This window comes from Helianthus annuus, chromosome 8 (genome assembly GCF_002127325.2).
Source record: "Helianthus annuus cultivar XRQ/B chromosome 8, HanXRQr2.0-SUNRISE, whole genome shotgun sequence".
In the NCBI taxonomy this organism is placed as follows: Eukaryota; Viridiplantae; Streptophyta; class Magnoliopsida; order Asterales; family Asteraceae; genus Helianthus; species Helianthus annuus.
The window spans coordinates 82,867,307-82,893,219 of record NC_035440.2 but is presented as its reverse complement, the minus strand read 5'-3'; the positions used below and the strand labels follow the sequence as shown (position 1 = coordinate 82,893,219).

Sequence of the window (25,913 nt, the reverse complement as noted above, 5' to 3'; positions counted from 1 at the left end):
CGTATATCTATGCAAACAGTTATTCGCAAGTGATAAATTGTCAAGTTGAATCATTCGTTTGATAAGTTCGGTTGTTATGGAACGTATGTTACACCCAAAATTCGATAAAAGGGGTCAAGTATACTCACAGCGCGTATTCGGTTAGGTTTGCGGAATCGGTGCCGGAGAATGTCCTGATTTCAGACAATTTATGTGAGTGATAGATTACTATGCGTTAAACGGTATCGATTTGCGTGAAATCGGGCGAAATTGGGTTAAAATCGGGCAAAATAGTGAAATTGGGCTGGCCCAGTCGAACAGGCCACTCGATCGAGTGGGCCTGGTCGGTCGGATGGGCCTGGTCGGTCGGACGGGCCTGATCGATCGGACGGGCCTGATCGATCGAATGGGCCGTTCGATCGAATGGGCCACTCGATCGATTGGCCTGTTCGATCGAATGGGCCACTCGATCGATTGGCCTGTTCGATCGATTGGGCCACTCGATCGGTTGGGCCACTCGATCGACTGGTCCAGTCGATCGATTGGGCTGTTCGATCGATTGGTCCGCTCGATCGATTGGGCCGCTCGATCGGCCATTCTGTTCGGCTGTTTTCGAAGATTTTTCGAGCGTTCTTCGGCGTTTTGGGTCGAGACGTTATGATGAGGTGTTAAGCAACTGAAATCCCGTCAATTCCGACCTGTTTCATCGGCCGGGAATCACCCCGTTCGTCAGATTTGGTCGTTTTTGTCGGTTTTTCCGTGTTTAACCCGAAATCGATCATTTTATTGCTAGAAATCAGATCCTAGACCAACACGACACTAAGAAATGTGCAGGAGGTCGGTCTAAGTTCTGGTTTTACCATTTTTATGTATAGATCTGATGTAAAAACCTTGATTTTACTTAGGAAATGCCCTAGATCTAAGTTGTTCTTGATGATATGAGGTCAACACTTTGAAGTTCATAAGAACTTGTGATGAAATCAGTCAGAACATCTCAGATCCATGACCATCTTAATAGGAAAACACTGATTTGGTTGAGATTCATGAAAAATCGTATGTAAATCATCCGAATCTGAGTTGTTCTTCATGGGATGACATCACCTTTGAAGAACTTTGTGGTGACATCACCTTAGAACACCCCAAATCCGTTGATTTCACGGTTAAAAATTGAGATTCGAAAGATAGAAAGATGAAGGATTGCATTTGGATCAAGAAAGTACAAGATTTGAGCCGAAAACTTACAAGAATCGGAAGAAATCGAGAGATTTGAGGGCTGGAGCGTCTTGGTCGGTTAGGAGCAGCAACACAAGTGTTTAGGAGTGAATGGAGGGGTATTTATAGGCAAGGAAGGAGAAAGGAAGGCAAAACAGTGACTGGATCGGCTGGCCCAGTCGATCGGCTGGCCCAGTCGATCGGTTGGCCCAGTCGATCGGCTGGCCCAGTCGATCGGTTGGCCCAGTCGATCGGCTGGCCCAGTCGATCGGCTGGCCCAGTCGATCGGCTGGCCCATTCGATCGGACTGGCCCATCCGATCGGCTGGTCCATCCGATCGGACTGGCCTATCTGATTGGGCCGGTCTGACCAATTGGACTAGCCTGATCGAATTGATCCGTTCGGAAGCCTTTTGATCCCGTTTTTGGTGCGATTTCGACGGTTTGAACCATATTTTCATATATTTATATAATTATTAAATTATTTATTATTATTAATCACAAAAGGGCCGTATATACGTATTTATGTATCCAATTCTCAGTGCGGTGATCGAATTACGCGTGCCTTCGAGTGCGTTCTTCGATGTGATGTGCCACGATGACTACCGGGGCACTACTTACTCGTATTGCCATCATCGTCATGACGGTTAGAGTCATAGTACTCACCCGATAGCCCTCGTTAGCGTCGATTACTTACATTTTGACACCTCACGCTCGTCGAGAAGGGTAGATTAGGCCCTTATTCGACATCATCGTGAGTGTTATGCAAAATAGGTTTGTAATAGCGATAGAATATGCGTAGTTATTCGATTATACTTCGATTTAGCGATATAACTGGTATGATTTCATTATGATCCGAATCTCCGGTGCTAGGCGTAACGAGTGTGTCGAGTAGTAACAACGCACGAAGGTGCGGGTTGTTACATAAGGACATGCTTATATTTTAATAAGCAAGGTTCTGGTCCGTTCACGTGTCCGAAATACTCGTTTTATTTTCAAAATGGCGTTACGGTCAACTTTTAGGCGATTAACGGAAATGCGCAAAAGACTCGGATAACTCATGAACCGATTACAGAGGTTTATACCATCATGTAGCCTGGTCCTAAGAGAGTCCTAAGGTATATCTATACCTCACTAAAACGGGTCAGAACTGGAGTCAATGCAAAAGTCAAACTTTTGCGACATTCGGCTCCGAACCGGGTCAATATAGCAAATGGTCGATTCAAACGAGCGCAAACAAGTTTATATACTTAATATCATATTTTATGAGTGTCAAAACAGGTTTCTTAGTATGTACATTACAGATTGTGCATAAATCGCTAAAATAGCTTTCTGTTGACTTTTTAAGTGCGCGTTTGACTCGATATTTGACATAGTTAGAGTGGTGATCAGGGGGAACCCTTTTAGAGGTTTATTACCCACATAAATACCAACTCAACACCACTTTTGATTCGTCATAAGACTGAACCATTTGCAAGTTATTGTAATGACAACCGTTAGTTACGACGGTTGTGTTTATAAGCTATAACTATGGAAATGTAAGACCATATTGATTGTGAACGACTTACAGAAGTTGTTTCTTGCTTATAGAGCAGAGATGGATGCTTGGGAGCTCTTAGAATGATCAGAGATGTGTGTTTGAGGTGTGGTGAACATATGCTCACAAGTATGCTATTTATAGCCAAAGAAAGCACCTAAGATCATCACAACTCAGTCTACATTTGATCATGGATCATGGGCAGGTGTCCCTAAGTGATATGGGTCAAGTGTAGGGTGCCCATGCCTCATTCATTGGTGTTTTGATCGTTCAAAGGCTCCAAAAGGCAAGTAGTTACAACTTTCTACATCTGGGCGTTTTACGCGGCCCGCATGGGAGTTCCATGCTTGTTTAATGCGGGTCGCCTGGGATTTAAATAACAGGCGCGTAAAACAGGAGGCTCGCGGCCCGCCTACACTTAGGCTATTACTTAACGCGGGTCGCGAGAGGCTTGGTTTCCAGAAATTTTAAATCTTTTGAAATGATTATCAGAATCTGGTAATTAATAACGAAATCTTTCGTAATGATTTACCTGACCTTTCGGGTTTGAAGGGGTAACTTTGCGGTTTGGCCCTCGGTTAATTACAACTAAGGACCTCGTGTTATTTACCCGCGTTGTTAAGTCCCCGATTAGTTTATTAATTATTCAGAAAGCCTTAACTTTCATTATTGACGCTTTTAACCCTTCTCCTACGAATTCGATCGTAACTTTCTCGTTTCATAACGAAACTTCGCGAAATTTATATATTATATTTTGGTGAGTGTATAATACCGTTACAAAGCCTTGGGAACGTTAAAGGGTCACTCAGAGGTATAATTAAACATGTTGACACAGTTAACCCCTGTAGCTTGTAATCTCTCACTTTCTTTCGTGTTTCGCTTTCGTACGATCTATGATACATTCGTTTGAAGGTTCAAGCATTTATTTAGGGTTACTATTCAGTATATTTACCCTTGTTGGCATTTATAACCCTCGAATTTATATACTTTCAAGGTTTGTCAAAATTAATCCTTTATTCAATATTAATGCCACGTGTAAACAAGTGACACGTGTTAACACATTATTGGACGCAAAAATTCGAGGTGTTACATCCTCACCCCCTTAAAATAAATCTCGACCCGAGATTTACTCAAATAAATAGGGGTACTTTTCTTTCATTGTGTCTTCGACTTCCCACGTATATTCGGGACCTCTACGAGCATCCCATTTGACCTTTACAATCAGTACGTGCTTTCTTCGAAGTTTCTTCACCTGTCGATCTTCAATCGACAAAGGTTTTTCTATGAACTTCAAACTCTCATCTATATGCACATCTGTGTGTGGAATCACCAATGATTCATCGGCGAAGCACTTTTTGAGATTGCAGATGTGGAACACGTTGTGAATTCCATTGAGCTCTTCAGGCAAGTTCAACTTATAGGCAACTGATCCGATACGTTCAATGACCTCAAAAGGTCCTATGTATCTCGGACTCAGCTTGCCCTTCTTGCCGAAACGCATCACCCCCTTCCAAGGTGATACCTTAAGCAACACCTTTTCACCCACTTCGAAGTGAAAATCCTTACGCTTCGGATCAGCGTAGCTCTTTTGCCTATCGCGGGCAGCCTTGAGACGTTCCCGGATCTGGACAATCTTGTCCGTTGTCTGGAAAACTATCTCTGGTCCCGATAATTGGACCTCTCCTACTTCCGCCCAACAAACAGGCGATCTACATTTCCTACCGTATAATGCCTCGAAAGGCGCAGCCTTTATGCTGGTGTGGTAGCTATTATTGTAGGAGAATTCGATCAGGGGTAAATTCTTATCCCAGTTACCGCCTAAATCGATCGCACATGCACGAAGCATGTCTTCTAGCGTTTGGATAGTACGCTCACTTTGACCGTCCGTCTGTGGATGGTAAGCCGTACTAAAGTTTAAACGCGTGCCCAAAGATTGCTGGAAACTCTTCCAGAAGTGAGATGTGTATCTAGTATCCCTGTCGGAGATAATAGACACAGGTATGCCATGTAAGGCTACAATCTTATCAACATAAAGTTGGGCTAACATATCGGAGCTATACGTCTCCTTGATGAGTAGAAAATGAGCTGATTTGGTCAGCCTATCAACTATGACCCATATTGTATCGTTTCCTTTCCTGGTTTTGGGTAACTTGGTTATGAAGTCCATAGTTACGCATTCCCACTTCCACTCGGGAAGTTCAGGCTGTTGTAGCAAGCCAGACGGCTTTTGGTGCTCGGCTTTGACTTGAGCACAAGTCAAGCACTTTGCTACATGGGCGGCCACAGACTTTTTCAAGCCTATCCACCAATAGTTTGCCTTTAAATCTTGATACATCTTATCAGCACCAGGATGAACTGAGTATTTGGAACTATGGGCTTCCTGGAGAACAATATCTCGTAGTCCTCCATAGATCGGAACCCATATACGTCCGTTCAGCCTAAGGATTCCATCCTTGCTAAGAGTCAACTGCTCCTCAGTTACTCCTAACTTTTCATCAGGGTAATTAGCTTCCAACACAGCCTCTCGCTGTGTAGCTAATATCCTTTCAATCAAATTGTTCTTGACCTCAATGCTCTTGGCATTGATTCGAATAGGTTTTACCCTTTCTTTCCTGCTCAAGGCATCAGCGACTACATTCGCCTTGCCGGGATGGTACCTGATCTCGCAATCATAGTCATTCAAGGTTTCCATCCAACGGCGCTGCCTCATGTTCAACTCCTTTTGGTTGAACAGGTGCTGGAGGCTTTTGTGATCAGAATAAATCACAAATTTAATACCATAAAGGTAGTGCCTCCACAATTTCAGTGCAAATACAACGGCACCCAACTCCAAATCATGGGTGGTGTAATTCTTTTCGTGCACTTTTAATTGCCTTGAAGCATAGGCAATCACCTTGCCCTTCTGCATAAGCACACACCCCATGCTCGTGTGTGATGCATCGCAGTAAACTACGAATTCATCTGTACCTTCTGGTAATGTCAGCACAGGTGCGTTGCTTAGCTTTTGCTTCAGTATTTCGAAGGACTCTTGCTGCTTTGGGCCCCAAATGTACTTTTCTTTCTTCTTGGTCAAGGAAGTCAAGGGCGCAGCAATCCTCGAAAAATTCTCAATAAATCTCCTGTAGTAACCTGCCAATCCCAGGAAACTATGAATTTCGGTAGGTGTCTTTGGCTCTTGCCAGTTCATGACTGCCTCTACCTTAGCGGGATCCACTTGGATACCACGCTCACTTACAACGTGACCTAGAAACTGAACCTCTCTTAGCCAGAATTCACATTTCGAGAATTTGGCGTAGAGCTTCTCACGCTGTAATAATTTGAGAATACAACGGAGGTGCTTCTCGTGGTCAGCTTGGCTTTTTGAATATATAAGGATATCGTCGATGAAGACGATGACAAATTTGTCCAAATACGGCTTGCAGACGCGATTCATGAGATCCATGAACGCAGCCGGTGCATTTGTGAGCCCAAAAGGCATCACCAGGAACTCGTAGTGACCATAGCGAGTCCTAAATGCTGTCTTATGTACATCTTCATCTCTGACCCTTAGCTGATGATAGCCCGACCTTAAGTCGATCTTCGAAAAGTAGCTCGCTCCTTGCAGCTGATCGAACAGATCATCGATCCGTGGCAAAGGATATCTATTCTTTATGGTAACTTTGTTTAGCTCTCGATAATCAATGCACAACCGCATTGATCCGTCCTTCTTCTTTACAAACAGGACAGGAGCTCCCCAGGGAGATGAACTAGGTCTGATAAAACCTTTTGCTAGCAGTTCATCCAACTGGGTCCTCAGTTCTTTCATTTCCGTCGGAGCTAATCTGTAAGGTGCTCTTGCTATCGGAGCCGCTCCAGGAATGATGTCTATTCTGAACTCCACTTGTCTATCTGGTGGCAAACCAGGTAGTTCTTCGGGAAAAACCTCGGGGTATTCAGAAATGACAGGAAGATCCTCGATCTTCGGCTTAGGTTCTTCTATTATCACCTGAGCCATGTAAATTACACAGCCTCTGTTTAAACACCTTGAAGCTTTGAGCATAGATACGTCCTCGGGTAACCCGTACTGCGCATCTCCTCGAATGGTAAGAGATTCACCACTCGGAGTCTTTAAGACTATCTGCCTTTTGCCGCAAATGATTTGGGCCTGATTACGGGATAACCAGTCCATGCCTAGGACTATGTCGAAACCCGCTAGTTTGAAGGGAAGTAGAGATAAAGGAAAAGAATGGTTCCTAATGGACATTTCACATCCTTCTAGAACAGTAGAGACGGTTTCAATCGAGCCGTCTGCTAACTCTACTTCGTATTTCACATCAAGGGTTTTGATAGGCATATTTAGTAGTTGGCAAAATTTCTGGTCTACAAAGGATTTATCGGCGCCAGAATCAAATAGTACTCTTGCAAATATATTATTTACGAGAAAAGTACCTGTAAGCACGTTGTCGTTCTGGACCGCTTCCTTTGCATCCATGCGAAAAACTCTCGCATTTGACTTCTTGGTCTCTTCCGCCTTCTTGGCATACTTAGGGCAGTTACTCTTGATGTGCCCCTTTTCGTTACAACCATAGCAGGTTGCATCCTTGATCTTTTTGCACTCCACAGTCTTATGATCCTTGGACTTGCATAGTCCACAGGAAGGAGTCTTTGATTGCGACTGTGAGTTCGATGCAAATCTGCATTTCCCGGAGTGGGGTTTCTTGCAGATTTTGCAGTTGGGCCTTTCACCAGCTTGCCCATCTTTCTTTGTCTCAGCCCCTTTCTTGCCGTCACCGTTTCCACGGTGCTTCTTTCCAGATCTTCGTGAGGTATCATCCTCACGTTTTCTCTTCTCAGCCTCCTTGCTCCTTAGTGTCCTCAGACGGACAGCGTCTAAGGTGAGAGACAAGGAGAGGTCAGTAACTGACCTGAAGGTCGTCGGCCGGGAGGCCTTTACACTCGCCTTTATCGCGGGCTCTAAGCCCCCAATGAAACGGGCGATTCTTCGAGGTTCTGGTGTCACAAGGTATGGGACCAGACGAGACATTGTATTGAAACTCGTCAAATATGCATGGCAGTCCAGGTTCGTCATCACCAGTGACACAAAGTCAGCCTCGATCTTTTCAACCTCATGCTGAGGGCAGTAGTTTTCCTTAATGAGAGCAATAAATTCCTCCCATGTCATCTTGTATAAAGCAGACTTACCCGATGCCTGCACCAACGCTCTCCACCACGCCAGGGCCTCGCCCTTAAATGACTGGGACACATACTTCACCACATCCCTCGCTGCACACCCGCTGATGTCCACAATAGTGTCCATCTCATCTAGCCAGGTGATACAATCAACAGCACCTTTCTCCCCTGTAAATTCCCGGGGCTTACAAGATACAAAATACTTGTAAGTGCAACCCTTAGCATTTGATGCATCAGTATATTCCCTATCGCGATGAACGCTGTTCTCAGTGGACGAGTGTTTGTCGTCATCTTTCTTGGGTTGAGAGGGTGGTTTGGAGTGTGTCTTTGGTTTAGAGGGTGGTTTTGACACGGTTCTGCCTTGGGACTCAGTATATTGACGATCAAGAGCTGCCTGAACAGCATTGTCAATCAGAGCCTTCAGTTGTGCGCCTGTCAAATGCACTGGCGTATTGTCGTAGTCATCTTCATTAGTATGGCTATTCTCTCCGTTGGGATCCGCCATTGTAACTTGAATCTGTTACAGAAGATAACAAAATTTTATTCAGGAGATTATTATATAATTGTCTTTTATGACAATTTGTCAACCATGGTACAGAGACCATATTTGGTTAACTTATTATTTCATTGCATATTAGGATTTGAATATATCCTATTTCAGCTATATAAATAGTATTGGCGGCATAAAGCCTAATCACGAGGATGTTTTATAATTTTAGCCGAGATTTCAGAGAATCAAAGGCATAGAGATTTGAACCGTAGTTCTTTTATCTCTTTCTGACAGGGAGTCATAGACCACCACTGTCTTTTGTCGTTATAAGACAATTATTACGGCCCATAGGCACTACACCTCTAATGGATGTTTTAATATGGTTGGCCCGTAGGCACTACATCTCTAATGGATGTTTTAATATGGTTGGCCCGTAGGCACTACACCTCTAATAGATGTTTTAATAATACTGGCCCGTAGGCACTACATCACTAATGGATGTTTTAATAATATTGGCCCGTAGGCACTACATCACTAATGGATGTTTTAATAAGATTGATCACCTTCATTGGTGATTTAACCCACGATTTATAAATCATTTAGTTGGGTTTTGAAATCCTTAAAGGATTATTGTATAAGAATGACGTGCGTGATTTTAACGAATCACATCTGCCATGATTGTTAACATGCGTACAGAGGTTAACAGGGAATCAGAATCTTTTCAATTAGGTCGTACCATCTTGACTGGATCTTAAAAGACACCAAGCTAGGTTTCACCTTTTAAGATTCTTTATCTAGGCAGATCAATATAAAAGGAATGGTTTTGATTTATTTTATGCATATTAAAACAAAACTCATAACATACATTCCATAATCTCAAATACAATTACATATTGCCCTAAACGGGTCTTTCAAATAGTACATACCTCCATAGAGGTTTAAAATAAGTGACAAGTCCACGCAGGGACTAATACAAGATAGGTGTCCATGCAAGGACTAAAAGATAAGTCCGTGTAGGGACTGAAATACGATAAGTGTCCACGCAGGGACTTATTTCAAGGTAGAAATTACATTAGTACAACTATTAAGGGCTAGTGGTCACGTTTCTTCTTTTTGCCCTTTAGTAGGTTCGCCAAGCCTTTGAGAAATCCTCGGTGGCTTTTCTTCTCTTCCTCGAACTCTCTCTCCACACGATCTAGTCGATGGAGTATTTCTTCCTGTTCAGGAGGAGAGAAACGTGGTTGTGGCGCTTGATGCGGAACTGGAGGTCTGGGAGGTATTGGATATCCATGAGCTGAGTAGTCCGGTGGTCCCATGTTTCCATGTGCTCCGTCAGGGTAGCGCGCATTATATCTTGCCGACACCACATATGGGTCGCGCTCATAGCCGTAGTTGTATTGTGCTTGTGACGGTTCGAACGGGTTGTAAGCCGTTGGACCCGTGTAAGCAGGTATGGGTTGGTCGTACCCAAATGGTGGCGAATTTGGTGCAGCTGGTGCGGAGTTCGCCTCCTGTATAGGACTTGAAGGTCCTTCTTCTTGCAGTAGCGGATAGTGGCTACTACTAGAATGTCGAGGGGTGCTGAAGTGGATACCCCCTCCTCCTCGTGTGGACATACGAGCATTTGTCCTCCTACGCCTCGGCGGATCAGGCATTACTGGTTGCGCCGGTGGCGGAGGTGGTGGCGTAACTGCCTCAAAGCATGAATCCTCAGAGGGATCCTGTGGATGTCGCGGTTGTTGTGATGTCTGTTGAGGTGGCGTGTAGTACCACTCATGTCGGTCAAACAACGCTTGGAAACTGTCTGGCCCCTGATAGGGTGTGCCATGGAAGGATGACCCATCAAAGACTTCTATCGGATGCGTGGGCGTACCACGAGCAGGTTCTGTTGGATCAGTATCTTCATCCATGTGGTCCTCGGAGAAGTGATCTTGTGGCCCTAGTGGAACAAAGCCTGAAGGTTCCTGTATGTAGTCAGCTGGATTAAACTGACCTATGAAGTATGGAGTAGGGTCGTCGTAATTTCGGTGCGATACCGAACGTTGTAGAGGTATGAAGGAAGGTTGTGGGTTGTTGGGATCATTCTCTGAGTTTGGCCCAAAGGAGTGCCGGTAGGATGGCGTCGAGCTGTGCGAGGTGGAATGCCTCGCAGGTTCATACAGATCTCTTCGTCGTTGTGGTTCTTCACTCCGTGTCATTGAAGGATGTCTTGTACCTGATGGCCCAGCTTCGTTATCGTGATGTGTCACGATATCTCCTCTGCCTCTTCTTCCCCTTCCTCTTCCTCGGATTATAACAGGTGGCATTTTCCTGCTTTATAAAACTTTAAGTTCCAATAATAAAAGAAAAAGACAAAATTGGAATAACAATTCGAATTTGTCCTAAGTTCTTGTCTAGACTCAAGTATGTGCAATTGTGTCACTGAGATTAAACACATTAGGATAGTGTTTAATTCACTCAATGTTGGCTCTGATACCAACCTGTCATACCCCGATTTCCACGTGTCTCACCGGTGGGCCCGGTGGGGGATTACCGTGACGATGTTGGCAACAATATAGTCAAACCACACAATTATATAAATGCACAGCGGAAGCTTAAGATAAATATTTAAACTTCAACCTCTGGTTGTAATATCAAATGTATTACAGAAGTTGAATATATCCACAGCGGATCAAAAATCATAAATATTGTTCATTCAGATGCAGCATCGAGTTTGCGAGACTATGTACGATGCTTAGGATGCCTATACCAGCCCATTTCGTATAGTACCTGCACTTAATCTTTTTGGGGAAAATACGTCAGTTTACACTGGTAAATACATTCAACTGACACATTTAAAAATGTTTATTTAAAATTGATTTGAATGCACAAGGCACAAACTCTTTTATAACTTGGGAAAATTATTAAAATCTTGTGAACGTTTTACATGTTCTTTTATGCGTTCAGTAGCCCGGGTCGTGCCGGGTTAAAGATTTATAGACACACCACATTGCGTAAAACCATAGTATAAAAACCAACAGCTACGTCTTTTAATTTAATGTCGACAATATATACCGGGTGTACGCCTACACCGGGATGTCGATGGTCGTGGCCATTTCGTAAAATGATGCCAAAGATATCCGGGACAACGGTCATTAAACCCCCCAAAGGCTTTTAAGAAACAAAACTGTTTAAATGAGCCGATCATATTATTTAATTAACCACCTAAGCGATGGAAGAATACAATGCTCAATCAAGCGGTATTAATATACCGTAACCCAAGCCCATATAGGGGAAAGAAGTTAAAGTATTTACCTTTGCAAGTATATTTCCTTAATTTGGATTAAATCACCGATAGCTTTTACTGGGGCTCCTAATCTGGAACGAAGGTTTTAATTAACCTCTTAGAATCCTAACGAGTCGTTATAATGGCCGTAGCCTAGACCGGTTGGTTCCGATATGTGAATATGGTTTAATCGCGTGAAAAGGCGAAAACCGAGAATGGAGTGCGATTCTGACCCAACAAGTTCAGAGACTTGTTTTATATGGGTTTATGGTTCACACTCTGGATTTTGGGGTCCAAATAATATAATTTGACCCGTATCGGCTAATTTATGAAAACTAGTTTCATAAGCCGAACCGTGCGCGCAATAGGCGAAACGGTTAACCATGAGAGTCGTACGCTTATTTCCTAAGTCAATATGCCTTAAAGAGGTTGTGGTATCAGTAGGATACCTTCCGTGATGCCCGTAACGAGTTTTAGTTAATATTACGCCCCGTAGGGGCTTTTCGGTCATTTTAAAGACTTTTAAAGAGCTTTTCGAGTTCTACAGGAAATCTGAGTTTCCCGTACAGCTTATAAAGCTTAAAATACTTTATTTATTATTTGGAACCAGTAGCAACTGGAATCGGGTCAAAAGACCTTGTAGAACTCATGTTTTGGCCGAAAAGGGCATATTCGGTATTTACCAAACCGTGGCCATAACCGCAGGTTATGAGCGAGGTAAAAATTATTAAAAATCTTTAAAATTCACAAAATATTATTTTAATACAGTGGGTAAAAGTTTTGGTGTCGAAATCTTGGTTTAGATAGGCGTTATGCTAATTGCGCCGTTTATTACAAAAGTTTACTTTAATTGCGCTATTTAGCATAACTCTCATTCTAGACCTCGGGTTGACGTGAAACTTTAAGGACATGCTTATATTTTAATAAGCAAGGTTCTGGTCCGTTCACGTGTCCGAAATACTCGTTTTATTTTCAAAATGGCGTTACGGTCAACTTTTAGGCGATTAACGGAAATGCGCAAAAGACTCGGATAACTCATGAACCGATTACAGAGGTTTATACCATCATGTAGCCTGGTCCTAAGAGAGTCCTAAGGTATATCTATACCTCACTAAAACGGGTCAGAACTGGAGTCAATGCAAAAGTCAAACTTTTGCGACATTCGGCTCCGAACCGGGTCAATATAGCAAATGGTCGATTCAAACGAGCGCAAACAAGTTTATATACTTAATATCATATTTTATGAGTGTCAAAACAGGTTTCTTAGTATGTACATTACAGATTGTGCATAAATCGCTAAAATAGCTTTCTGTTGACTTTTTAAGTGCGCGTTTGACTCGATATTTGACATAGTTAGAGTGGTGATCAGGGGGAACCCTTTTAGAGGTTTATTACCCACATAAATACCAACTCAACACCACTTTTGATTCGTCATAAGACTGAACCATTTGCAAGTTATTGTAATGACAACCGTTAGTTACGACGGTTGTGTTTATAAGCTATAACTATGGAAATGTAAGACCATATTGATTGTGAACGACTTACAGAAGTTGTTTCTTGCTTATAGAGCAGAGATGGATGCTTGGGAGCTCTTAGAATGATCAGAGATGTGTGTTTGAGGTGTGGTGAACATATGCTCACAAGTATGCTATTTATAGCCAAAGAAAGCACCTAAGATCATCACAACTCAGTCTACATTTGATCATGGATCATGGGCAGGTGTCCCTAAGTGATATGGGTCAAGTGTAGGGTGCACATGCCTCATTCATTGGTGTTTTGATCGTTCAAAGGCTCCAAAAGGCAAGTAGTTACAACTTTCTGCATCTGGGCGTTTTACGCGGCCCGCATGGGAGTTCCATGCTTGTTTAATGCGGGTCGCCTGGGATTTAAATAACAGGCGCGTAAAACAGGAGGCTCGCGGCCCGCCTACACTTAGGCTATTACTTAACGCGGGTCGCGAGAGGCTTGGTTTCCAGAAATTTTAAATCTTTTGAAATGATTATCAGAATCTGGTAATTAATAACGAAATCTTTCGTAATGATTTACCTGACCTTTCGGGTTTGAAGGGGTAACTTTGCGGTTTGGCCCTCGGTTAATTACAACTAAGGACCTCGTGTTATTTACCCGCGTTGTTAAGTCCCCGATTAGTTTATTAATTATTCAGAAAGCCTTAACTTTCATTATTGACGCTTTTAACCCTTCTCCTACGAATTCGATCGTAACTTTCTCGTTTCCTAACGAAACTTCGCGAAATTTATATATTATATTTTGGTGAGTGTATAATACCGTTACAAAGCCTTGGGAACGTTAAAGGGTCACTCAGAGGTATAATTAAACATGTTGACACAGTTAACCCCTGTAGCTTGTAATCTCTCACTTTCTTTCGTGTTTCGCTTTCGTACGATCTATGATACATTCGTTTGAAGGTTCAAGCATTTATTTAGGGTTACTATTCAGTATATTTACCCTTGTTGGCATTTATAACCCTCGAATTTATATACTTTCAAGGTTTGTCAAAATTAATCCTTTATTCAATATTAATGCCACGTGTAAACAAGTGACACGTGTTAACACATTATTGGACGCAAAAATTCGAGGTGTTACAATCCAAGTTAATTATTCGATTAAAATAATATATTATTCGAAACTTGGAGATAAAGTTACACAATTTTAGGAAATATAATCAAAATCTAACTTATCCCTAAAGAAGGTAATTTGGCATATGAATGATAATAATAGAAACAATTATAAGATAACATGGAAAGTGAATATTTACATTCTTTTCCTTTAATTTATCCATGTTTTAAATATTAAAATAAATAAATAAATAATAACAATTATCATCCATGATCACAAACTTTACTGGGATTCACGAATTCACGTGAAATTTGACATTTTGCAAAAACAATGGATTTTTAATATAAGGTAATTAATGCTTCATGCATTCCACTGGTAATTAATTTATCCATGTGAAAATTGATGTTGGACATAATCCTGATCGCAAATTGGACTTTAGAAAAATAAAGCAAAATTTCATATATCCCATTAAAACAAATTTCGTGATCGAATCACATAATTAAATTATATAATCAACATTGCTCTGATACCACATGTTGATTATATCATAAGAACAAGGGTAAAACATAAACCCTAATGATGTAAATTCAATCATGAACAATAAAATAAGAGGTGTGTACCTGATTAGCAGTCACCACACCAGAGAGGGAAGTAGACGTCATGTTCGTCAGATTGGTCTGGTTCCCCTTTAGGATGTATCTTCTTGATGGTAGTACCGAGTTCTTTAGGGTTGAAGAACTCGTAGTAATGGAGAGAGAGGAGGGGCGATATTGAGTGTGATGTTATGAATGTCTAACCCTAATCCCTCTCTAGTAATCTCCTTATATACACCCAAGGGGAAACCCAATTAGTTAATTAGGGTAATCTGGCCCATCAACAATTACCAACTAATTTATTATAGGTTTTAATATATTTTGATCCATATTATATAAATGATAATGATGGCTACTAGATTAAATATATAAATAAAATATTTAATCTTACATTTATGATGTATTAATGTATAACTAACATGTAACAAAGCCTAATATGTATATGTAACATGAAATCAAGTGTTGAACAAGTATGTAAACATGGATTTAGTGTTGCAGGATTAAATGAAGTCTTGTGATGATCAAACAAGTATATGTATGCGTAGAATGTTTAAATCACATATTTCCGATTAATCGTTTGTATGTTAAACATGTTCATGATACGAATATGCAATAAGCTTACAATTGAATCAAACGAACAATGTATAAATGAATGTTCGAACAATGTATATTTCATATAAAAAGATCCATTTTCTTACGATCATGTCTCGGATTTACAACGTTTCGAAGCGAATTACAATTACAAGAGGAATAAGTTTTCGAAAATAGAAATACAATACGATCTTTCTAAAACGGAAAGATATGAAAAGCGAGACGTTACATCAAGCCCCACTCCCAGCAGTCTAAGATTGGATTTGAGCATGTGAACCTCATTTTCAACCTAGACCAAGTAGGCTACTCAATTCATTAAACTGAGAATTTGAGTAAATTTTAAAACAATACATCATTTTCACCACAAATAATCATTTAGTAATTAGTAATTTATCCATGGCATGATATACATCATTTTCAACTTAAAATAATACATCATTTTGACCACAAATGATGATGTAGTAATTTAGCCATGGTATGATATACATCATTTTCAAATTTCAACATTGACTATAACCCATTCACATCAATTACCGACGACCATAATACAATCCAACAAAAAAAAAATTAACTCTACATTAATTTTTGTTCAAAATCCATATAAAACCTGTAACACCCCAAAACGGGTTTGTCAATTAAACTAAATTAACCGGGAATGAGCGAGAAAATACCGTTAGTGGTAAAAGTTAACCCGGTAAACATTAGGATTTAAATAATAAAACCTAATGTTAAATAAAAGGCAAACAAATGCTTTTAGTAAATAAAGTTTATAAAGGCACGGGCTAGTGGGACATAATTTAAGTCGGGTAGTGGCATTCCCGAACTTAGTAAATAGGATTATCATGTCCGTCGATAATCTACGAGAGATAGGCAACTAGAAATATAACCTAGTTATAACCTAGTTGTAAACTATAATGTGCAAGTGCTAACATTGGGAGGGACTAAAATTGCCAAATCAGAAACAAATATCTTTAAAATAAAATAAACACCAAAAACACACATTTGTGTGTGTGTGGTCGATCCAGGGCAGGAGAAAAGGGGGGCAAACCCTCAAGGAGCTAAAATCATCAAATTGAAGGAGGAATCGAGCCTCAAATCCCTGAATGAATGTAAATTATTGATCACATATACCAAGGGATCATAAGGTATGTTGTAAAACTTGATTTCATCAATTTTGTGTGAAGAAGAACTTGATGGTGATAACCTTGAGTTCAAAATTATTGTTAGTTTGATGAAATTGATAATGTATTTGTGTTGATGATCACTATACTTGCTAGTATAGATGAAATACTTGAACAATCTAGAGACTAGGTCAAGTGTTCATACATGACATAAAGTGGTTGTGATGGTAGAATGAAATTGATGTTATAGTGATGTCAAAGCATGCATATAGTCTTCATATTTACAAGAAAATGCGAGATACTTGGCTAAATTGATGTTTGGATTAAAGTCCATGTATGTGGTGAAATGGGTTTTTAAGATAATAATAAAATCTCCGAATTCTAGCATGATAATTGAGGGATTAGCTATGATGATTGAAAGTCTTGTTAACTTGATGTTAATAATTGTGTAAACTTGACGAATTGAAAGAAATAAGGTAAATTTGGTTAGGCAAGTTAGCCAAATTGGTGTCCTAAAAATGATGCCCACCAAGTGTTAGATAAAAATGCCTAATGAGTTTTATTGAACTTGTTAGTGCATATATATGTAAAACGGCAGTTTGACTTTTAAAAGTCAAACCGGCCTATAATTGAATCGAATACGAAATATGGTAGAAAAGTCCATAAGGGTGATGATCATGGTATTGATGACTAATCTAACTATTATATGGATATTGTATTATAGTTTGACTTTTGACGAGCTAGGTGGAAGCTTGGAGAAGAATGGGTCAAACGGGTCGAAGGCTCGAAAAAGCATGAACGGACTTAAGGTAAGTAAAGCTTACACCTTTCTAGTAGAAAACCTATTTGTTGTATTTTTTATGAACAAGGTAAATCTGAAATTTAAATATGTTGTTCCGACGCGAAATGATACGGGTCAGAATAAGTGAAAATGGTAAAAAGGGGCAAAACAGTAATTCGATCATGTGATGACTGAATAAACAAAGAGTTTTGGAAAAGATACATTATGGTGTAAACAATAATGGGTAACAGGAGCGAAATGGTAATTTTGGTCACGAGTTGACGGAAAAATAATAGTTTTGAAAAAGACACTCTATGACGTAAGTCATGATGGGTCGAAGGAATTAAGAAACGAACTTAAGTAATATGATCATACGATGTAAACCAAAGCGGTTTAAATGGTGAGATGGTAAATAAATACTATCTCATATTGATAAAATGGTCATTTAGGCTAAACGGGTTAAATGGTGATATCACCTGTCACACCCCAACCGATGGCGGAATCATCGGGGCATGGCACTGAGCGAAACAGATTGTCCAGAAGTTTCCACAACAACTATCATTACTATTTAGTTTAAATAATACGTCCCATACCGTATCCCAAATAGTAAAACAAATTATTACAGATAACATCTAGTCAAATATTCCATTCCGACAACTCAGATTCAAATATAAAAATTGTTCAAATGCTTCTAGAGACTCGATCTGCAAGATCTACAGACAACTATGCTGACGCTTATTCTAAGCTCGCCTTCCTAGCAGATAAGCATCCTAATTGCCTGTCACATGTGTTAAAATAAAGTCAATACATAAAATGTAAAGGTGAGCATACAAGTTTGATAATAGCATAATAGAGTTCGAAATAGTTTACGCATAACCAGCACGTACATAGAGGAAAACAAAGCATGTTAATTATCGACATGGATCTATCGACACCAATGACTGCGGGTTGACTGCCCGAGGCAGTTCGCAATACATGATTACCACCGTAATCCATGCAAGTAATTGTCCTTAACAACCCCCGTGTGAATGGGTGCTGAGTCCAAACTATACTACTATCGTCGTTAAGGCAGGTAGACAACATTCCACGTGTAAACATAACAACAAGCATTCATTTAGTCACGTAATACATGCGGTAACGGTTAGCGTTCAAAATGATTAAGTAGTGTGTTCGATGTGATTTCGTATAAGTAACGTATGTAACACCCAAAAGTGCTAAAAGCAAAAAGGGATCGAGTATACTTACAGCAGTTGATGGATTGAAGGGAGCGCTTGAGAGTAGGATTAGCCTGAATAGTTCGATAGCATAACGATGAGTAACGCGTAAAACGAATACAAGTGTTGATGGGTCGAACAGTCTGGTCGATCGAACGGTAGGTTCGATCGGACGGGTTGTTCGTTCGGTTTGACAGTCCGTTCGGACAGCCTGTTCGGTCGACCGATAGGCTCGATCGGTTGGGCTGTTCGAGTGGATTGTTTCTTCCTTTGTGTAGGATGTGTTTGTGTATGATGGCTTGACCTTTTGAAGTTTTCGTTGTAGTATTTGAGAACATTGAAGTGTCCTTACCTTTCAGGTCGATCGATCGAACGGGCTGTTCGATCGGCCGGCTTAACCGATCGGTTAGGTACCTTAGTAATAAGTCCTCAGTAGAATGTCACCTGATCGGACGGCATGTTCGATCGGGTGGCACTCCAATATGTCGAACGAGTTGAAAATCGATTAAGTGTTGAAGCATAGTATTTCATGATCCGAAGAGTAATTCAAATCAAACCGTAGTTCGATCGAACAACACTTCATTCAATACTATACTTCATGAAATAGTTAAAGTATGGGGCCATGTGCTAGCCGATCGGCTGGACTGGTCGATCGGCTGACATGTCCGATCGGTTGGGTTGTTTGTTCGAACAGCCTGTCCGATCGGTCAGCATCCTGACCTGGTCGGCCTGTTCGTCTAACACTTGGCTGTTCTGATTGCTTGACGTTATATCGAGGTATTTTGACAACGAGCTGAACCATGGAACCTTCGTTCTTACTTGTTTCCCCTGCTCGGACAGGAATCACCCAAGTCCGGCCGGTGAACTGTTCGGAACGGTAGTTTGACGTTTAACCCGAAATCGGTGAACCTCGTGGATAGAATCCCGAATCTCGAACCGCACAACTACTAGAGTGATTAGTGAGTGGGTTCAAGCTCCATTTCTACCGGTTTGAAGGTATTGAGTGTAAAAGAGTTGAAAGAAAGTTGGAAAATCCTTCTTTCAATCCTTCTCACCGTGTAAATGTTCAGATCTGTGATGGATCCTTGTTTGTTTATATGGAAATCGGTTAGATCCAAGCTATTCTTGGTGGATTGAGGCCAAAACATGAAGTTCCTCAAGAACACCATGATGACATCATCCTAGAATGCTTGAATCTTGATGATTTCACGGTAAAAAGTTAAGATTTGAAAGATAGAAGGGTGTAGGAGTGTGTATTGATCAATAAAGTACAAGATTTAGGATGAAATCTTACCGGGATTGAGAGAAATCTGATAAATAGTGAAGAACACGAGCTGGTCGTTTAGAGAGTTTCCAAAAGTGGAAAGAATGACAATGACATGGCTATTTATAGGCTTCCCAAAGAGGAAAGGGCTGGCCGATCAGCCAAGCATCCCGATCGGACAGCCTGCTTGTAACAACCGTAAATTTATTTAGCGATTTTCCATAAATAATCACAATTACTGAGCAATTGTATATAAACATTCATGCTAAAATACCGGTTTATTAAAAACTTTTACATTTTAAAGTGATACAACATAATGTGGTTTAATTCGCCGTTTTAGAATAACGACGAAACAACATTGCGGAAGCTTCGTTTAACGTGCGTTCGGTTCTTGCTCGATGCTTGATCTTCATCCGGGACTCTCGACATTCACCTGTGATCAAAACCAACTTAAAAGTCAGCTTTGATAATTTAATAACTAGTACAACAAGGAATATTGGGTCGAATAATCGAATTTAAACAAGGAAATCCGGAAATTCCACATTGATATCTTGATCCCTAAACAAAGACTTGAAACTGGTCTCCACCGTAACTTACGGTGGGCACCGTAAGTTACGGTGGCCCCTAGTATAAAGTTGTGACACCTCGTATTTTCAATCTTTCCATTTTTGGCAAGTCTACTTGTACTTTCTATTTTTGTAATTTGTACCTTTGTGGTATTTGGTTTCATTCCCAAAATGTACTCGAGACTTGAAATCATAATGAAAGTGCATTACTTTATTCATATTTGTGTCTGGATACTATGTATTGTCAAAACAATTAAAAACATGTCAAACTATGTTAAACACGTAAAAACAGTGAAATTACATCTTAATCTCAGCTCTCAAATTCATCAGTGCCAAGAGATTACCCTAAACCATGCAAAAACCGGGAATTTATACGTTAATTCGGTAAAAATATCAAAATTGGGTTAAAATAATTTTTATATTATTTTGTTAATATTTTAAATAAGTAAATTAATAATTAAAATTAAATAAATAAATATTTTGAATTAAAATTTTAGTGATTTTGTTTAGTTTGGTTAGTTTAAACTAACTCAGTTAGTGAAAACCCAGTTAAATAAGCTAACTGGGTTAATTTATTCAAAGGGCAGCGCTAACTGAGTTAGAAAACTCAGTTAGTCGCTAACCCAGTTAGTCAAACTAACTGATGGCAAAAAGGGGGTCTCCTGGGTGAGAACCGGCCCTTGTGCGGTTCGAACCCGGGTCTCTCGCATCACACACACAACGACTTAACCACTCGGCCGGGCATGCCACATCCGACCTATTTTGTAATTAAATTGTATTTAACAACTAATTAAATGCTTCGAATTTAAATCAGTTAACCGCCAAACTGTTGATCTCCTCCGACTTTTGAATTGATGACCGGAAAACCGGAGACCTTTCATGGTCGTAACTGTCACCCTGCATCCCTTTAAAACCCGACCAAACCTCAACACCTTTGGTCCCTTCGCCCCCGGCTACCGAAACCGCACACAACCCACCACCTTCTCCTTCACGGCAAACCGCCGGAACCCCCTGCGAATCACCGGAGCCGCTGAACACTTCGCTGGAGCCTGCTGCTGACCGCCGGGAAACCGCCGGAGAAGACAACCCAGTCCGGTAACCGTTTCTTTTATTCCGGTTATTTGTTTTTACAGGGTATATTATAGTATTATTACTATTTCATTTCAGTATTTAGTTATTATTTATATTATTAATATTAATAATAAACAGATGTTATTTATTAAAAATATTAACCAAATATATTACTATACTATTGTTAAAAATAATTCAGATTATTAATATAATTATTATTCTTATTATTAATCAGGATTATTATTAGTATATTATCAGAAAAATTATTATTACTAAACAGATTTATTAATATTTTTAAATCTGAATTTTTATAACATTATTATTTGCTGTTTCTTTTTTAAAATAATCAGAATTTTTATAAATAATAACAAAATAAACAGATTTATTTATAGATTATCAGAATTATTAATAAAATATATATATAATCAGAATTATTATTTTATAACAATCAGAATTATCATTTTATATAGGTATTAAAGAGAATTATTATTTTAAATATATTATAATCAGAAATTATTATCCATATAATCCAGAATTTTAGTAACAATATTTATAATATCATGATAAAATCAGAAATATTGTATTATTATTATATCCACTTAATTATAAATTGACATTTATTCCATTAATTATAAAATAAGACATATTATTATTATTATTATTTTCACTCTAGAAATATTAACATATTTTATAAACATTATTTTATTAATTCCCACCAAGTCCCAATATTTAACATGTCCTCAAAATTAATAGGGTAAATCTCTTGTGCACATCCTCTTGGACAATCTCTTGTTTTAATCTTTTCCAAGAAAAACGCAACGCAACCTAAGGTGAGTATACATGACCCATTTTCTATTTTATCACATTTTGGGTGCTGTATGCATTTCTATATCAAACACACTATATTAAACATTTTTGCACTCCCAATCCACATTTCATGTGAATCTATTTGACTCATGTTAATCACGTTATGCTACTGTTAAACATTTATGACTATGTGTTCATTAACTTTGCAAGCCTCCCCTAACAATGGCAGCGCTGTAGGTTGAGAAACGCCCCTCCCATAATATTATGGGTATTGTTAGGTTTATTCTATGTTACTCATGTTACCACCCTTCTAGGGTTAGGCTATGTTAATTGCGTTAAACTTTGGTTTGAACACATAGATTTCATCGTTACGAGTATAACTGTTAATATGAACTCATGTAGTCACGTGGATTTGAGCATGTTAAACTATTTCAATCATATTATACTATTATCAAACTTGTATACTCGCCAACATGTTTTGTTGACTTTATTTTAAATGCATACTGCAGGATGAGGAAATCAAGATTTGAAGAAATGAATAGGATGGCCTAGAAACCCACTTTTGAAATAAACTATGTTTAATGTTTGTTATTTCCTTTTATGACAATGTATGAAACTTTGCAATTTTTAATAAATGAAATTTAATTATATTGTCACATGTAGTGTTATGATGTTTTGAGCAATTTGTTCGTCTCATCCCGATGTTTCCGCCATCGGTTGGGGTGTGACAGATTGGTATCAGAGCCATAACTATAGGGAATTAGGAAAAGTAGGAATGCTTTTACCTAGTTTATAGTTTAGGAGCTTTCTCATTTATTTGCTGTTTAAAGACAATATTCCCTTCTCTCTTCCTTGCTTCCCTCTATTCTTTTGGACTTCTAATATACAAGCCTTTCCTAAGGCTAACACAATACACACATGGAAGCTGTGAAGACACTCATGTAACACAATCGAAATGAGTCATCAAAACAGGGGTGATTCCCATATTTGGTGATGATTTTCATTCAGCTTAAATTTGATTTTTGCACGAAACCTACCCTCAAGTTAGGAGTGACATCCAAACCTTGATGGGAGTTTCCATTTCATATTCTAGTGGGCCCTCATCTTTGGATGAGTACCAACCACATCAGGGTACGATGTTATCAAGTTAGAGGTGAAACTCGCATCTTGTTAACTAGTCCCATTCCTTGATTTTCGATCTCGCCAAAGTTTCGATTTTCCCAATCGATTAAGGACGTGTAGTAACTGGAAGGACAAATATCGTTAGTCGCTCCTCGATGAGAGTATTTGTCTATTAGGCCAAAACACGTCTCCTTAATTCGAAAAAGATTTCGATTCACTTTGGAATAGTCTTATGTTACGTTCCGTGACAATCCATGTTTTTATGATAAATCTCTTTTTATGTTATCTCAATTATCATGTGATTTACATTTGAGCGTTATCTTCATTTCAAGTTTGGGAACACGAATCACGTTATTATCGCAATCTAAAACAATTAATAATTACTCCTTCGTGAACAAACTAAATTTATCTTGCTTTCATCATACATGTTATTCTATGTGTAACATCATGTTATTCTATGTGCAATGCCATGCTATTCTATGCGAAACTATTTGACAATTTATGTGAAAAACAACGTGTTATGTGTGCATACATGAAATCAAATTTTCCTAAACAAAAACATTATGATTAAAAGTCTCATCCATTCCTTGTTTTAAATTTCTAGATGTCGTCATCTCGTCAGTACTCTCACTCTCCCAGAAAATCCAAGGCTAACTCCAAAAAGAAAATGCTGACGTTCATGGCAAATCAGATTGCCAGAATCGTGCCAAATATAGTGTCTGAGATTCAAGCCTCCAGCACTCCCAATCATTCTGGCGATTCTCACGTAGTACAGCCTAAACCAGTCTCGTTCAACTACAAACACTTCACTGCCTGTAACCCCAAAACTTTCACTGGGAAGGATGGAGTGACAGCTATGTTGGAATGTTTTGACAGCATGGAAGTCACGTTCATAAATAGTGAATATCCAGAGGAACTCAAGGTGCGAAGTGCCACTGGTGTTTTCCAAGCCAGGGCACTAGACTGGTGGACTAACGAGAGAAACATTCGATCCAATGAGCTAGCTTACGCGTTGTCTTGGGAAGAGCTCAGGCAGCTTATGATGGAGGAATTCTGCCCTCCTCATGAGCAGCAGAAGTTAGAAGAAGAGTTCTGGACCCTCAAACAAGTTGGGGATGAAAACCTTGCATACACTACCCGGTTCAAGCAGTTGTGTTTTATCGTGCCTCATTTGGTGTTGACCACAGAACGCACCATTCGGAAGTATATCAATGGGTTGCCTCCTACGATGCGTGATACCATCAAGGAGGTAACTGCCGTAAAGCTTTCAGCCCCCACCGTAACTTACGGTGCCCACCGTAAGTTACGGTGGCCCCTGTATCAGACCTTCCCATTTTGCCGTTTTGGACACGAAAACTTTCGTATCTTTCAATCCGCTTGTCTGTTTGACCTACCGTTTCTTCCTACATGATTGTAATTTGATCCTCCATCATATGGAGTTAAAATCCAACATCCTACATAATAAATTTTGAGACTTCTAAGCCTTCGAATCCTTGTCGTTTTACCGAATTTTAACCCGTTTATGCATTTTATCAAACAAACATATTTGTTTAATCCTTATTTCACATGCACCTCTTCAAATTAATGTTATCTACCATGTTAGGTTCTAATCACAGGTTTCTCACACAATTTAAATACATTTTCGCTCTTATGCTTATTTTGACCCGTTAAGGGTATTTAAGCACTTTAGAACTTGAACTCGCTTTCATATATTTCTAGCATCTTATTCCTACATTTCTTATCAAGTATTCTTCCACCACAACTATATGTGCGTTGGATTAAATGTGAATATCTATATATTCCAAGTTTTACCCCTCGGATTATCATTTTGCGGCAAAGACTCATATAAAGTCATTTGACCCAAAATTTACATCTTTCACTATCTGTACTTATTCTAAGCATTTATTTAAAATTATTTATTTTCGCCTTGGTATTTTCTTTGACCTTGACCGTAGTCTAAGGCTACATTCGTTTCCTTTCGGACAAATTTTCCGACTTTATGACTTCTCACGTCATTTATGCGTCGGTTTATCTTATGCTCACCATTATCCAGTTTAGATACATTCGTATTTGATTATGTCCCATTACCGGAAGCATTATTCTTTTGCTTTTAACGCTACCATTATCCCGCTTGCGTTTACTCATGCTGTCCGGCATGATATTATATTCGACCCGTTCAACTTTTAAAATAGTTGAACATAATTTATTTAAAATTTCTATTTACATTATCTTGTCGTCTTTTAGTTATGACTCGAAACCCGAGTCCTTTAACTTTCCATCCGAGTTCCCGTTTCTCGGTCTACGCATGTGTTTAATTCTTGCCCATCAACCGGGTGTTTTACCGAAGTCGTTATTATTGCAACCCTCCCGGTATGCATTAAGACCTCGTTTCATTTTTATATTCCGACTTTGTCCTCAACTTTGACGTTTTACAAAAATGACCCGTTAAGAGACATATTTGCATTTTCCGGGTTCGAGTGTAAGTACACTCCCTCCCAATGCATATCTTAGTCATTTTACATGTTTTGCATTCTCCGGGTTCGAGTGTAAGTACA

At 39.5% G+C, this 25,913-nt stretch overlaps 1 protein-coding gene across 1 annotated transcript in view; it reads left to right on the top strand.

The window, feature by feature from the left end:
* Nucleotides 1-24,037: 24,037 nt before the first annotated feature.
* Nucleotides 24,038-25,913, top strand: part of LOC110870253 — a 29,168-nt gene continuing 27,292 nt past the window's right edge. Inside the window, exon 1 of the mRNA XM_022119445.1 lies at nucleotides 24,038-24,607. Coding sequence (XP_021975137.1) covers nucleotides 24,038-24,607 — 570 coding nt within the window. The remainder of the gene's footprint in view (nucleotides 24,608-25,913) is intronic.